The sequence below is a fragment of the Malania oleifera genome, chromosome 6 (genome assembly GCF_029873635.1).
Source record: "Malania oleifera isolate guangnan ecotype guangnan chromosome 6, ASM2987363v1, whole genome shotgun sequence".
Taxonomy (NCBI): Eukaryota; Viridiplantae; Streptophyta; class Magnoliopsida; order Santalales; family Ximeniaceae; genus Malania; species Malania oleifera.
Window position 1 is genome coordinate 42,193,595 of NC_080422.1, and position 12,483 is coordinate 42,206,077.

The window sequence follows — 12,483 nt, forward strand, 5'->3', positions numbered from 1 at the left end:
GTTAAAATTAAACTGTTGGTGCACAGTTTGGTTTTGATCGAGATTTTTAAAAACTGATTTATTTAGTTTGGTTATTGGTTTTGGTCAAAACTGAACCGAACAGATTAAACCCTCAAGACATTATAATGTTCTTTTTGCTCTTTTACTTAAATCCTATAAATAAGAGATTGATATTTTTCTTGAAAAATATGGGGAGTATTTGTTCTCTTTCCATGGTTCACATTCCCCTCTCCCTTTCTTATCTGTTCTTTTGAAGTCATCTCTTTCATTCTTCTGTTGCCGTGGCCATGAAATCTGGTTGTCATGTTGGAGAGATATGTCTCTGGCAATGTGTGCAGATCGAAGGGAAAGCCTTCAATTATGGGAGGGTAGGGGGGCATTTTTCTTTGTGTTAGAAATGAAACTGGGTTTGGAGATGATGGTGAGGGTGTCCATTTTGGGGGCAAGGTGGATTGCTGGTTGCTTGACTTTAGCTTGGACTTGGTTATGCATCTTGTTTGGAGAAGGTTTGGGCATTTGGATTACTAGGTGGAGAGTAGGTTGACAAGATGGGGCAATTTTCTTGACTTGGGTTTGTGGGTTACTCTAATTTTCCTCTTGGGGATTTTAAATGGTAATTTATGGCATAGATTTGTGGAATGTTACAGTCCCTTGTAGCCTGTAGTTCTGAAGGATCCAATCACCTCTACATGTAAGAGTGAATAGATATTTTAATCCGTTTAATCATTGATGGAATGAGACAGTGAAAGAAGGAAAGGATATGGAATCACCAGTTTATGGCTGGCAGTATGCGAACTGGAGTAGATCTGTGGTCTACTGTCATGAAGATTATTTGGGTGATGTGGCAAAGACAGAAAATGGCTAGGATTTGCTGAAGGAGGTGAGAATTGGTAAGCCAATATGGTATTGGTCATTCACTGTTTGTGATTACCGTTCTTGAGTATCATTCATGATACTGTTCACAGATATCTCTCTTCTTATAATATGTTATTAGAGCCATGGTTGCCATAGGGCTCTAGGTTCTGTTCTTGTTGCTTGCATTATTGTCTGTTAATGATTATCTTGTTCACCATAGTGGGTTCTACTCATCGTTTGGTTAAGCCACAAATATGAGGGAGTGTTAATTATTGATATACATTGTTGTCCCACAACCTAACAACTTAATATTTTTTGGTGAAGTGATGTTTTGAGGAGTATTGTGGTGGAGTGATTTTCTGGGAAAAATGGACCAAAATAATTTAACCAAAATCTTTAACTTACTAGTAAGGTCCAAGAGAATGAATTGCTCTTTCTTTAGGTCAAGAGCTGATGTATAGTTTTTGTTCAAGACCAAACTATTTTTTAGGATGGACCTTGACAGTGTTTAGTTATGGGCGAGAACTGAAATACAACAAAATGGATAGCCAAGCCTAATCTATGGATGCAGTTCCAACCATGGTTTTAAATCGCAGTTGCGGGTAGCGTAACGTAACGGTAACGAGTGTAACGGGAAGCGGGAGTAGCGGATGTTACATAACAGGAAGCGGGTGTAACGACTGTGAATTTTTTTGAAGCATGCACAACCTTGTGCATATTAGTGTACTTGCATGTTTTAAGCTTTTAGCCCTTCTTAGAAAAAGTTTGTGTATTTTGGATCATTTAGTTCGAGTAACTAAGTTCATTGGTAAAGGCAACAAGTTTACATTTGTTTTAAACCACCAATGATAAAAAAATTACGTGTGTGTGTGCATTTATACTTCTCATTGTTCTTATTTGTGATAAATTCTTATGTGTGCTAAATTAATTAATAAAACAAAATACATTATACACTCCATTAATCTATTAGACACATAAGACATACAAATATAAAATAGCTAGAAAAGAAAGATGATTGAAGTTGAAAAATATAGAACATAAATATCACTTTACTAATATTATCAAAATAAAATATTTTCCTAACTAGTATTTTTCAAATTGTTAATTAATGCATCTATTGTGAGTATTTAAAGAAATAGTAAATTTTGTATCATTGTCATCCTCATTATAATCTTTTCCCCCTCTCGCCACATGGTATATTGAGAATGATTTTGAAAGAGAGGGAAAAATGAGAAGAAAAAGTAAAAAATAAAATAATTCTTTTGGTGTAACAGTCCTGGAGTGGTTACGTAACGGCCGTAGTGGCCTTTACGTAATGGTCGCGGTCAGTAACGGCCACTACGGTCGTGATTTTTCTTCACACCGATTTTGTGGTGTGTAATGGTATCGGCAACCCAAAAAACCGTTACGTAACAGTGTTGTGTAACGGTCGCGGCCTTTATTTAAAACCATGGTTCCAACAGCTCAATATAATAACAAGAAAGAAGGGCGTCACATTGATGAGGGGCAGAGATTGTGGCCTGACTGCTCCAGCCATGGGCCCATGACAACAATCTTCATGGGAACTAGGGTGCTACCTTGGCAGCCTCTTTGTTGAAACTGAGGGATCTCTTCTCTGGTAATGATGAGGTGCTTGAGGATGTTGATTTGTGGATGCTTTCAAAAATTGACCTTAGTATGAATGATGCTCAGGGAGGTCAGGTGGGAAAAGACTGCCATTTGAAGAGGCACTAATATTCTGGTTTTTTTTGCAGTCAGTAAGACAGCTGCTGAGAGTGATGCAATAAGGTTTTGATATGCCGAAGATTTTTGGAGAGCCAAGGCTCTGTCCAGAAGTGCATGAGAAAGGTTCCAAAGAGAAACAATTATAGGAGTATTATGACTGTGGGAAGCCAAACTGATAGACAGAGTGGTTCTGGGGATAGTGTTATAAAAATGGAGACTTTGAGGAGATGAGAATTGGGTGATATGTCAGATAGGAGAGAGTTCTGATGTGCTTTTCGGTGTGATGATGGATTGTTACTATTGGATGAAATTGTGAACAGTACAGTTGTGATTCAGACTGTTTCTTTGGATTACGTCTCCCATGTGTTAGAGATTCCTGTAGTCAATTTGAAGTGGGGAGCCTATTTTTTGAGGATGAAAGGTTTAGAGGCAAATAATGATTAGCTGAAGAGGGAGCAGCAAGGTGTTCTCAAAAGGGATGGATTTTTCCGAGTTCAATCCTTCCAGAGGAGGTTGACAAGAAGGACAATGAAGTTCCTTTTTTTTTTTTGGGTTTTCAACTGAAAGGTTTTGCTGCTTGTGCAATTCTATACTCATCCACAGTCTGTTAGCTTGTGTCCAACTTATTACATTTCCTGTCCTGATGAGATTTTTCTAAGGCTCTGTCTAATCTTCCCATAGCTTGTCATGATATCAATCAATACACTCTTTGGATTGTTTTTTCAATGATGTTGGCCATAATATAATGGGTATTGGGAGCCGTAGTTGTGATTATTTTTTTCTTTCTTTCCTCCCTAAAAAAGGAGCTTGCTTTGCCCATAGTTTTAACATAGTACTACTAATATTTTTGTGCATTGTGTGACTATTTGAATCTTAACTTGTTAAACATGTGTGTAATTTCATGCTTAATTTCTGTGTATATATGGTGTTTCAAAGTCATATTAAACTTTGCCGAATTAGAAATATTAATAGTGAAAAAATACCTTGTATATACATTAACTTATAAAGTAGCTATTCAAGTTTAAATTTCTTCAAACTGACTTTACTAATGCACATTTTAAACTGCTAATTACCAAGTTGGAAAGTTAGAAAAAGAAATCTGTATCCATGGTCTTAAATTTCCATGAAGTCATTGAAATTTCCGCCAAATTTTCCTCTTTCTGTCACCCTTGAAATCGAAACGGCAATTGATTTCCATCTTGCACAATTTCCATCGAAATTGACGAATCATCTAAAATTTATCTAATTCTTGAAATTTTAGTGAAATTTGTTGAAATTTTAACTATAGAATGAAATTTTCTTAGAATTGAAGTATGAGATTTAAATACAAAGTGAAATTTCTCTCTCAATTTATCTTCATTTTTATTGAAACAAAATATTATTAGTTATTACAAGGGATTTTGAAATTACATGAAAAATTAAACTTTCAACATTTTATTTAACCATTCATATCTAAATTATTTTTATTTGTATAATTAATCATATTTAATTGAATAATGAATTTCATTTATATCAACCTAATATGTTTAATATACATATTATATTACAACTATTGTACTTCATACACAACATATATGTATTTAATTTGTAATATGTTAGTCTTAAAACATACTTTATTATGTCTATTAACCATTTCTAAAGTTTCATAAAACAATTCCATGCTTTGCTACTAATTTCCATCTTTTTTTCAAATCGAAACCAAAATAGACATTGAAATCAAAATTTCCATACTTTTGGAGCTTCAAAGTTTTAGTCGAAATTGAAATTTAAGACTTTGCTTGTATCACGTCAAAATGAAAACTAAACTTTGTTGGCCCAAAAATTAATATGATATTCTGCTGTCAGACTTTATTTTTTCAATTGCCCATTTAGGTTGAACAATTTTTTTTTTTTTTTAAGGTTTTGTCCAAAATCAATGGAGGAGCTTTTAATAATTCTTTTGTTGGTTTTGGGAAGGGTAAGGTTGTTTGGAAAATGTGGAGATGTGCTATCTGTGCTGTTCTATCAAAGTTGCTACTGCTACCCAGCCTAGAGCCTTGACCATTATACAAGGACTTGCTGTAGGAGTAACTCGTTGCCTTCTGGGTGGAATTGCCACAAAATGAGCATTCTTAGCAAGAATTATTGCTGTAGGATGATGGCTAGGAGGATTTGAAAGATATTATGACTTTAAGATTTCTAAGGCTTAGCCTAGGACCCCACTGCTTGTCATATTTGGTTTGATAGTGCTAACTGCACATGCCTTAGGGAGTCATGATGATATTGCTGAGGAAGGGAATTTTTTTGGAAGGAATACTAGAATATTTTCTGGAAAGAAGTTGTCAAGGGATTTTATCTGGAACAGAATTTGGTATATGGCTTCTCTTTGGGCTTATAGTGCAGGCTGTTTTAAGGGTTGCTGCTTCCAAGATGTTAACTGAGGCTTTGTGGCTGTATTAAGTTGGTGCTGGTTTTTATTTTTCTCTTCTTCTTTTGTTTTGAGGACTTTTTGTCATCCTTTAGTTTATTCCCTTTCCTTGTTTCAAGAAAGCTTCTTCTTCTATTTTAAAAGAAAATGCTTTGCATAGGTTGATTATCTCAGGTGAGATCTTAATCTTGTGGGACAAGAATCATGCTAACTACAATAGAAAAATTTGTCTTTTACTTGCAAGGGGGAAATGAACTTTTTTTAAGCCCTGGACCTTCAGTTGATTCAATCATTATGTATTGGCTTTTGGCCTTGAATATCTTGGTATCTTTTCTGGATGAATATATTTTGAACAATCAAGAACAAAAGATTTGGCCGTTGAAGCTGTTACTGTAAGTACAAGGTATTGTGATTCTCATCTGGAAGTTCAATGCTTCTGAGATACGTGATCAGTACCATTACATACAAGTCGATGTGCACCTTATACTTAAACCATTTTTCGTTTCTGCTTTTTAGTTTTTGTGCTATTAAAACCATGGCCTTATTCTTTTATACATACCACCTCACTTTTTGCATGTCTGCTTTTATCGTGTGAGTCATTAAGCTTTGGCTATTGGATCTATTTGTTCGTTGTTGTCACCTAACATAACAATTATACTGATATTGGCTGTACAAGTTTGACCTGTTATCAGGCCTTCTCTTGGACCTTTGCTCATTAGAGTAGGCTCAACAAGTTAAGTATTTGCATCTTGGAGAAATCAAAAAATTATTTTCTCTTGTTCAACATTGGATCTTCCTCTTTTGCTCTCCTTTTCCTCTGTTTCCTAAATAATACTGACTTCCAAAGAACAGAGAAAGTCGTGTTATGTCATGAGTTACATTAGATTTAGGATCTCAAAAATAGATCCTGTTGTAATGTTTCTAATTCCTTGTGTGACAAGGCCTCTTGGTAAAGGATCTTGACTGGCCTGGTTGGTCCTGGCTAGTCATAGACACTTTTAAATGATAAGTGCTATGAGCACTTTTCTAAGTGCTGCCAAAGGGGGCAAATGTTTTAAGCATTTCTTTCTAACCATTTTTTAATAGAACAAATGGATTTAGACAATCTGGGACATTTGTTAATCCTATGATGTAAACCACCAGTGCAAATAAGTTCTGCCTTGTTGCCATTGTTAATGCTTAGGGCTCATGATTGTCTTAATTTGGTTCCTGACTAGGTAACCAATTCATGGAGTGAGTGTGCACATTCACCTTTTTATGAGATACTGTGATATTGAGAGTGCTTCCAGATCACCTATTTAATGTTATATAACTTATATTCATAAATTTTGATTTATTAAAAATAATAAATTAATGCAGAGTTACTCAGATATACCAAGTCATACCTAGGTAACTGATTCGTGGAGTGAGAGCGCAAGTTCACCTTTTTATGAGATATTGATGTTGAGAGTGCTTCCAGAGTGCCTATTTAATATTGATACAGAGTTACTCAAACATACCAGCTAAGGTTGTCAGATCAAATATCAATTACTTGAGTAATTGTATAATTAGAATTACACAGCAATGTCTCATTTTTCTACATAAGAACATAACTTTTTATATAATGCTAATATACTACAATTATCAGTTTCATCTAAGGCCCTTCGCATGTATATTGTTGTTGACGATTAATGAGATAATTAGTTAACTCAATAATTTGTAATTTGTCTAATCCTAATCTTACTGTTGGATAAAATTAGGGAACAATGTCGTATGTTTTTGATTCCAATGACGTTTTAAGGGACTTAATATATGTACACATCCATCCCTTTGGAAGGGTTGGAGGGCATCTCTATATTTGAAAATGATGATTTGGTTAATGAACTGCAGCGCAAGGATGGTATTTTACCAATACCAGTGAAAGAGATTTCAAGGAAGGATTTAGAAGTTCAAGATCTCATGGATAAGTTCGATTTAAAGTTTTGTGATCCTGGGGGAAATGAACTGCTTATTGATGGGTGTAAAAACAGAGCTAAGAAAGGTCAAAGGGAGTTAGCTAACTTGAAGTGTTTGGTGAATTATGAAGGAAAAGGATTGAAGAGGGGGTTCCCTGTTTTATTATTAATTATTAATTATTAATTTTTTATTTTCTTTATTTATTTTATTTTATTGTTGTGGGGTGGACTTCTTTTCCTCTTTTGTTGTAATTTTTCATTCTTGATCTAATATACCTTCTTCTATTATCAAAAAAAAGAAAAAAAGAAAAGAAGAAATACTGCTAGAAGAGAAGAACACTTCTATTTCCTAGCCTTATGCTCTCTCTAAGATCCAATATATTTAAAATTGTATCAGAGTATATTTTTCTTTGTGCAATTGATTACAAAGAAAAAAAAAATTCCATTGCAACTCATCTTTTGGTCCTGTTCATTATGACATCCTTTTTCAATTTTACCTTCGCCTTTAGATTTTCCTTTTTACGGCTGCAAGTTTGAGTTAACAATTGATGTCACCATCTCAGCTTCTTTTTTTTCCATGCCTTTCTTTTCCTCCTTGTCTTGTCTTTGTGCCAATCCTGTTGTTTTCATTATGGTGTAGTAGTTTTTGAGCTTCAACTGATTTTTGCCTTTTCAAATTACTCATGAATGTTTTTGGTGGTCAACATGCTCTCCCAACTATTTCATGGCACTTCTCAATTATTTTTTTGTCCATTATTATTTTTTAAAATATTTTACGTAGTTCTCTAATTTTAATCCATTTTATGATCTTTAAATTACAAATATTCATTTTGGGAAATTTAGGCATTCAAAAATTACATTTTGTTTTTCTCTTGGAGTTATTAAAAAAAATTCGTTTTCATTTATAGTAGGATGTTAATTTTTTAAAAAGTAGAGTAAAAAAGAACCATTTTTTAAATATAAAAATATAATGACACTTTGCAATAATTTGATTTGTAGTATACTTCATGCTTTATTCAACAATAATTTGCACTTTGTTTAACAATATTTCATGCTCTCTTAAATTATTTTCAAATTTGCTCAAAATTGCAAATTTGCAAATTGGGAGCAAGAGCACTCTCTTGGTTAGACAATTTAGATCACGTAGGTGCATATCCTGTTTTAGTTGTTTGGTCTCTTAAATAATTTGTAAATTTGCTCAAAATTGCAAATTTGCGAATTGGGAGCAAGAGTGCTCTCTTGGTTAGACAATGTAGATTACTTAAGGTACATATCCTGTTTTAGTTTTAATTAAATCTAGGTCGAACTTCTGAAAACATTGCAAAAAGTCTGGAATTGCATGATAAAAACTTATCCATCTCAAAAAGGTCAAGAACAGTTGTTCAGGAATTGTTCTTGACCTTTTTGAGATCTTTCTTCCAAATTGAATTTACATTCTGCTTTGCTTGAAGATGTAGTTGGAAATGACCTCATTATCAAGTTTCATGTGAAACCAAGTTAGCCCAATGGAGTGTGGTTTTGCCTGCTGCTTTTTTGGAGTCTACAGTTTGCTTCCGTTGCTGTTGATTTACTGCTCTGTCTTCCGGATTCCAAAATCCTGTTATATCCTTCTTTTTCTTATACCCACCTTAAAAATCTGAATGGTCAGTTTATGGTGGTGCCCCTACATTATAAAAAAACCACCTTAAGTCTGTAGTTGATTTCCAGCATATCATCAACTAATTTACCATTTGCCTTGATTGCTTCTTTTCTCTTTGATTTCCTTATTTAATTCTGTTCCTATTTCTCCACATCCTCTGCTGGCTATCCATCATCTGTTTTTTACTGAAACATAAGTGCTTGTGTGCGCGCGCACACACACACACGCTTGTCCGTGCAGTGCTCACAGTATTTGTTGTTCTTACGTATTTAATTAATTATTAATTTATTGTGCATAACTGAATTTCCTGTCTGAAATTATATGCTTTTTATTGCAGGTGGATTGCAAACTCATTGGATTTCAACAAGAATTATGACGCTAGTGTTTTTGAGACAACCATAAGGTTGCATTAGAAGGTTTAATATAAAGTTGGTTTAATATGTCTTCTGTTCAGATTGTAGAAATGTTTTGAACTATTGATAGTTTTGCAATCTTTAATTTAAACATTGGGTGAGTGATAGCTTCTTCCTACATTTCATTTGCTTATATACTGTGTCTATTTGCATTGCAATTCAGAGTTGTTGGCGGACTTCTTAGTGCATATGATCTCTCAAATGACAAAATGTTCCTTGAAAAGGCTAAAGATATTGCAGATAGACTGCTGCCTGCCTGGAATACACCTTCTGGAATTCCTTTTAACATTATTAACTTGGCAAAAGGAAATCCACATAACCCTGGATGGACTGGGGTAAGCTGCTAAATTTTTATGTGTGCAATTTAATATTTTTAAACTTTTGGAAAAATGATTTTTTGAATTGAGTTTGGAGCTCTGTCTTTCTTATTCTTTTTCTGATAAAGAGCTCAAAATTTAGTATTGAAAAGGGGAAGAGTAAAAGGGAAGAAAGTTGCATCATAGCCAAGAGAAACTAAGAAAAGCAGAACTACCAGAAAACAACCTAATGCATTGCCTTATCCTGTCTTATATCTGGCATACCATATTTTCCTTAATAATTTTAATAAATACTGTATTCTTTGAAAATTTTTGTTTCATCATTCTATTTTTGATTTTCTGTTTGGAGGTGTTCTTTGATGGAACAGTTTGCAATGAGGTGCAGAAGTTGGGTGTCCTAAAAGTGTAGTGCGAGGGAGTTGTCTTTTATTCCTTGTTCACATCTCTTGCTACATTTTTTATTTTTTTAATTTTATTAATTTTAACTTGTTAACCACATCTTTTTATAACCTGCATATATTTATAACCTGGAGTTTATTTCTGGTCATGATTGTAGAAACCGTCTTCTCAATGAAGACTCCAGCTTGACCTTTTACTGATTGCATTTGGCATTTTTCACAGAATGGTTTCATTAAAATTTATCCAGTCACTTCACCATGCCTTATATCTCTATTGCCTTGTTTTCATAGTGAAAACATAAAATCTTGAACCCTTTTGTGATGACATTGGCCATTGTACGATATACATTTGGTCAATCATTCTATCTTATGTATAAACCTGTCTGTTGGCAATATATAATTTTACTTTTGTTGCATGTATATTATTGAAGTTCTATTCTTGGTCTAAAATCTTTTGTTTCTAACATCCTTTTTCCTTGGTTACTAGGGTGACAGCATCCTAGCAGATTCCGGTACAGAGCAGCTGGAGTTTATAGCTCTTTCTCAAAGAACAGGAGACCCAAAGTATCAGCAGCAGGTATATTACTGGCATGCTTGTATGTGTACCTCTGATGGAATATATTTTATTTTAAAATTTTCATTCATATTAAAGTCTTGTCTGATAATCCCCAACACTTTATGAAATAATATGGGTTATCTCTGATATTGGGATCTTCACATCACCTATACTGGAATGCCCTTGTTGGACATGTTAGTATGAGACATGGGTACCTTCATGGTCTTAAATTTCCACAAAATTGTTGAAGTTTCCGATTTCCATCACCCTTGAAATCAGAATGGCAGTCGATTTCTGTGTTGCATAATTTCCGTAGAAATATGAATGAATCATTCGAAATTTATCAAAATCTTGAAATTTTAGAGAAACTTGTCAAAATTTTAAATATAGAATGAAATCTCCTCGAAATTCAAAAGAGAGGTTTAAGAGTGAAGTGGAATTTCTCTCTTAATTTATTTTATTTATTTTTATCAAAACAAAAGATTATTATGAGGGCTTTTGAAATTTTATGAAAAAATGAACTTACAACAACATTTTATTTTACCACCATTCATGTCTAAATTGTTGTTATTTGTATAATAAATAATATTTAAATGATTTATGAATTTCATCTGTATTAACTGAATATGTTCAATGCACATTCTTCTACAAATATGTTTGATACACATTATACCACCACTTTTCCACCTCATACACAACATAGATCTATTTAACTTGTAATCCATTGGTCCTAGAACTTACATTATTATGTTTGTTAACCATTTCTAAAGTTTCATAAAAGATTTTCATGCTTTACTACTGATTTCCTTTACATTTTCAAATTGAAATCGAAATCGAAATCGAAATTTCCATAGAAACTTCCGTACTTGTGGAGCTTTGAAATTTGAGTTGAAATCGAAATTTAAGACCTTTGGAACTCTCACTGAACACTTCAAAATGTGGAAAATCTTGGAAAAAATGAACAAGGTTAATGCTTTTACGTGTTTGTATATAGAAAAATTATTAACGGACTTTGTTAGGTTTATTTCTAGGATTTGGCAAGTGTAGATGAGGGCATAGATTATTGGATTCTGAAAATATAGAGCATATTGAGTAGTTAATTTCTGTCTGTCTTTTGTTAACTGGCTTGAACACTGATGTTACAGGTGGAGAATGTTATAGCAGAGTTAAATAAAACATTCCCCGCTGATGGTTTGCTTCCCATCTATATTAACCCTCACAGTGGTGCAGCATCATACTCGACCATAACTTTTGGTGCGATGGGTGACAGGTATCTACCATTAGTTATTTTGATGTCATTTAATTTGAAATTTAGTGAGCTTCATACATCCTTAGTTGTGCTGGTATTCTTTTGTACTGATCTGGTTCTGTGCCATAAAAGTTGAACCATTAGCCAGTTTGAGTTTATTTGATACCTTGGTTAACACAATAATTTCAATTGCAGTTTCTACGAGTACTTACTCAAAGCTTGGATACAGGGGAACAAAACTGATGCTGTAAGGGGTTATAGGTAACAAGTGTTTCTTATTGTTCTTTTTAACCACATTTTCTCTTGATCTAATGGGATAAATATCACTTGTGCTACATGTTTGGCCTGCTACTGTGCTATGGTTGATCTCCTACATTTTGATTCTCTCTCCTCTCTCTCTCTCTCTCTCTTGTGCTTTTGTTTTTTTATGTGGATTTTGATGAATACTGCAATGGAAGTAATTGCTCTACCACAACTGGTTGATGTTTAATATTGTGATCTGAAATTCCAATAAGTTCATGTTCCCTTGATAATATTGATGACCTGGGAAGCTAATTTTTTAAAATTAATTATCCAAAACCATGTTACTTTGCCTGAGTTTATGAGGGGGAAAAGTGAAAAATAATACATGTTCTCATATGTTGATCTGATCTTATAAAAATGTACCTTTAAAATTTAATTAGATATGGATGCTCCCCCCCCCCACCTCTTTCATTTATTTACTCAAAAGAAAAAAAAAAATTCTCTTGGGTTTTCTCTCACGAAATCTTCCATTCTCTCTCTTGATCGATGGTTTCATTATATTACATTGAGAGAGATGAGCAAACACACGATCCGGTTGAAGGACCTTTGATCTGATATTGAGCAAAGTGGGGAAGATCCCTTTTCTGTTTGTTAAAAGGAAAAAAAAAAAGTGGGCGTCCTTGGGCAACGGGGCTCCCTGCTTTGTGAGGGTAAAGGGAGGGTTGTCTTAGTGCACGCAGCCTTATC

The 12,483-nt window shown here is 33.8% G+C and overlaps 1 protein-coding gene across 1 annotated transcript in view; it reads left to right on the plus strand.

The window, feature by feature from the left end:
* The window catches only part of LOC131157556 (mannosyl-oligosaccharide 1,2-alpha-mannosidase MNS1-like), a 78,474-nt gene that overhangs the window by 29,800 nt on the left and 36,191 nt on the right, over window positions 1-12,483 (plus strand). Inside the window, exons 5-9 of the mRNA XM_058111797.1 lie at window positions 8,898-8,963; window positions 9,137-9,308; window positions 10,176-10,265; window positions 11,390-11,514; window positions 11,689-11,754. Of these exons, the coding sequence (XP_057967780.1) occupies window positions 8,898-8,963; window positions 9,137-9,308; window positions 10,176-10,265; window positions 11,390-11,514; window positions 11,689-11,754 (519 nt within the window). The remainder of the gene's footprint in view (window positions 1-8,897; window positions 8,964-9,136; window positions 9,309-10,175; window positions 10,266-11,389; window positions 11,515-11,688; window positions 11,755-12,483) is intronic.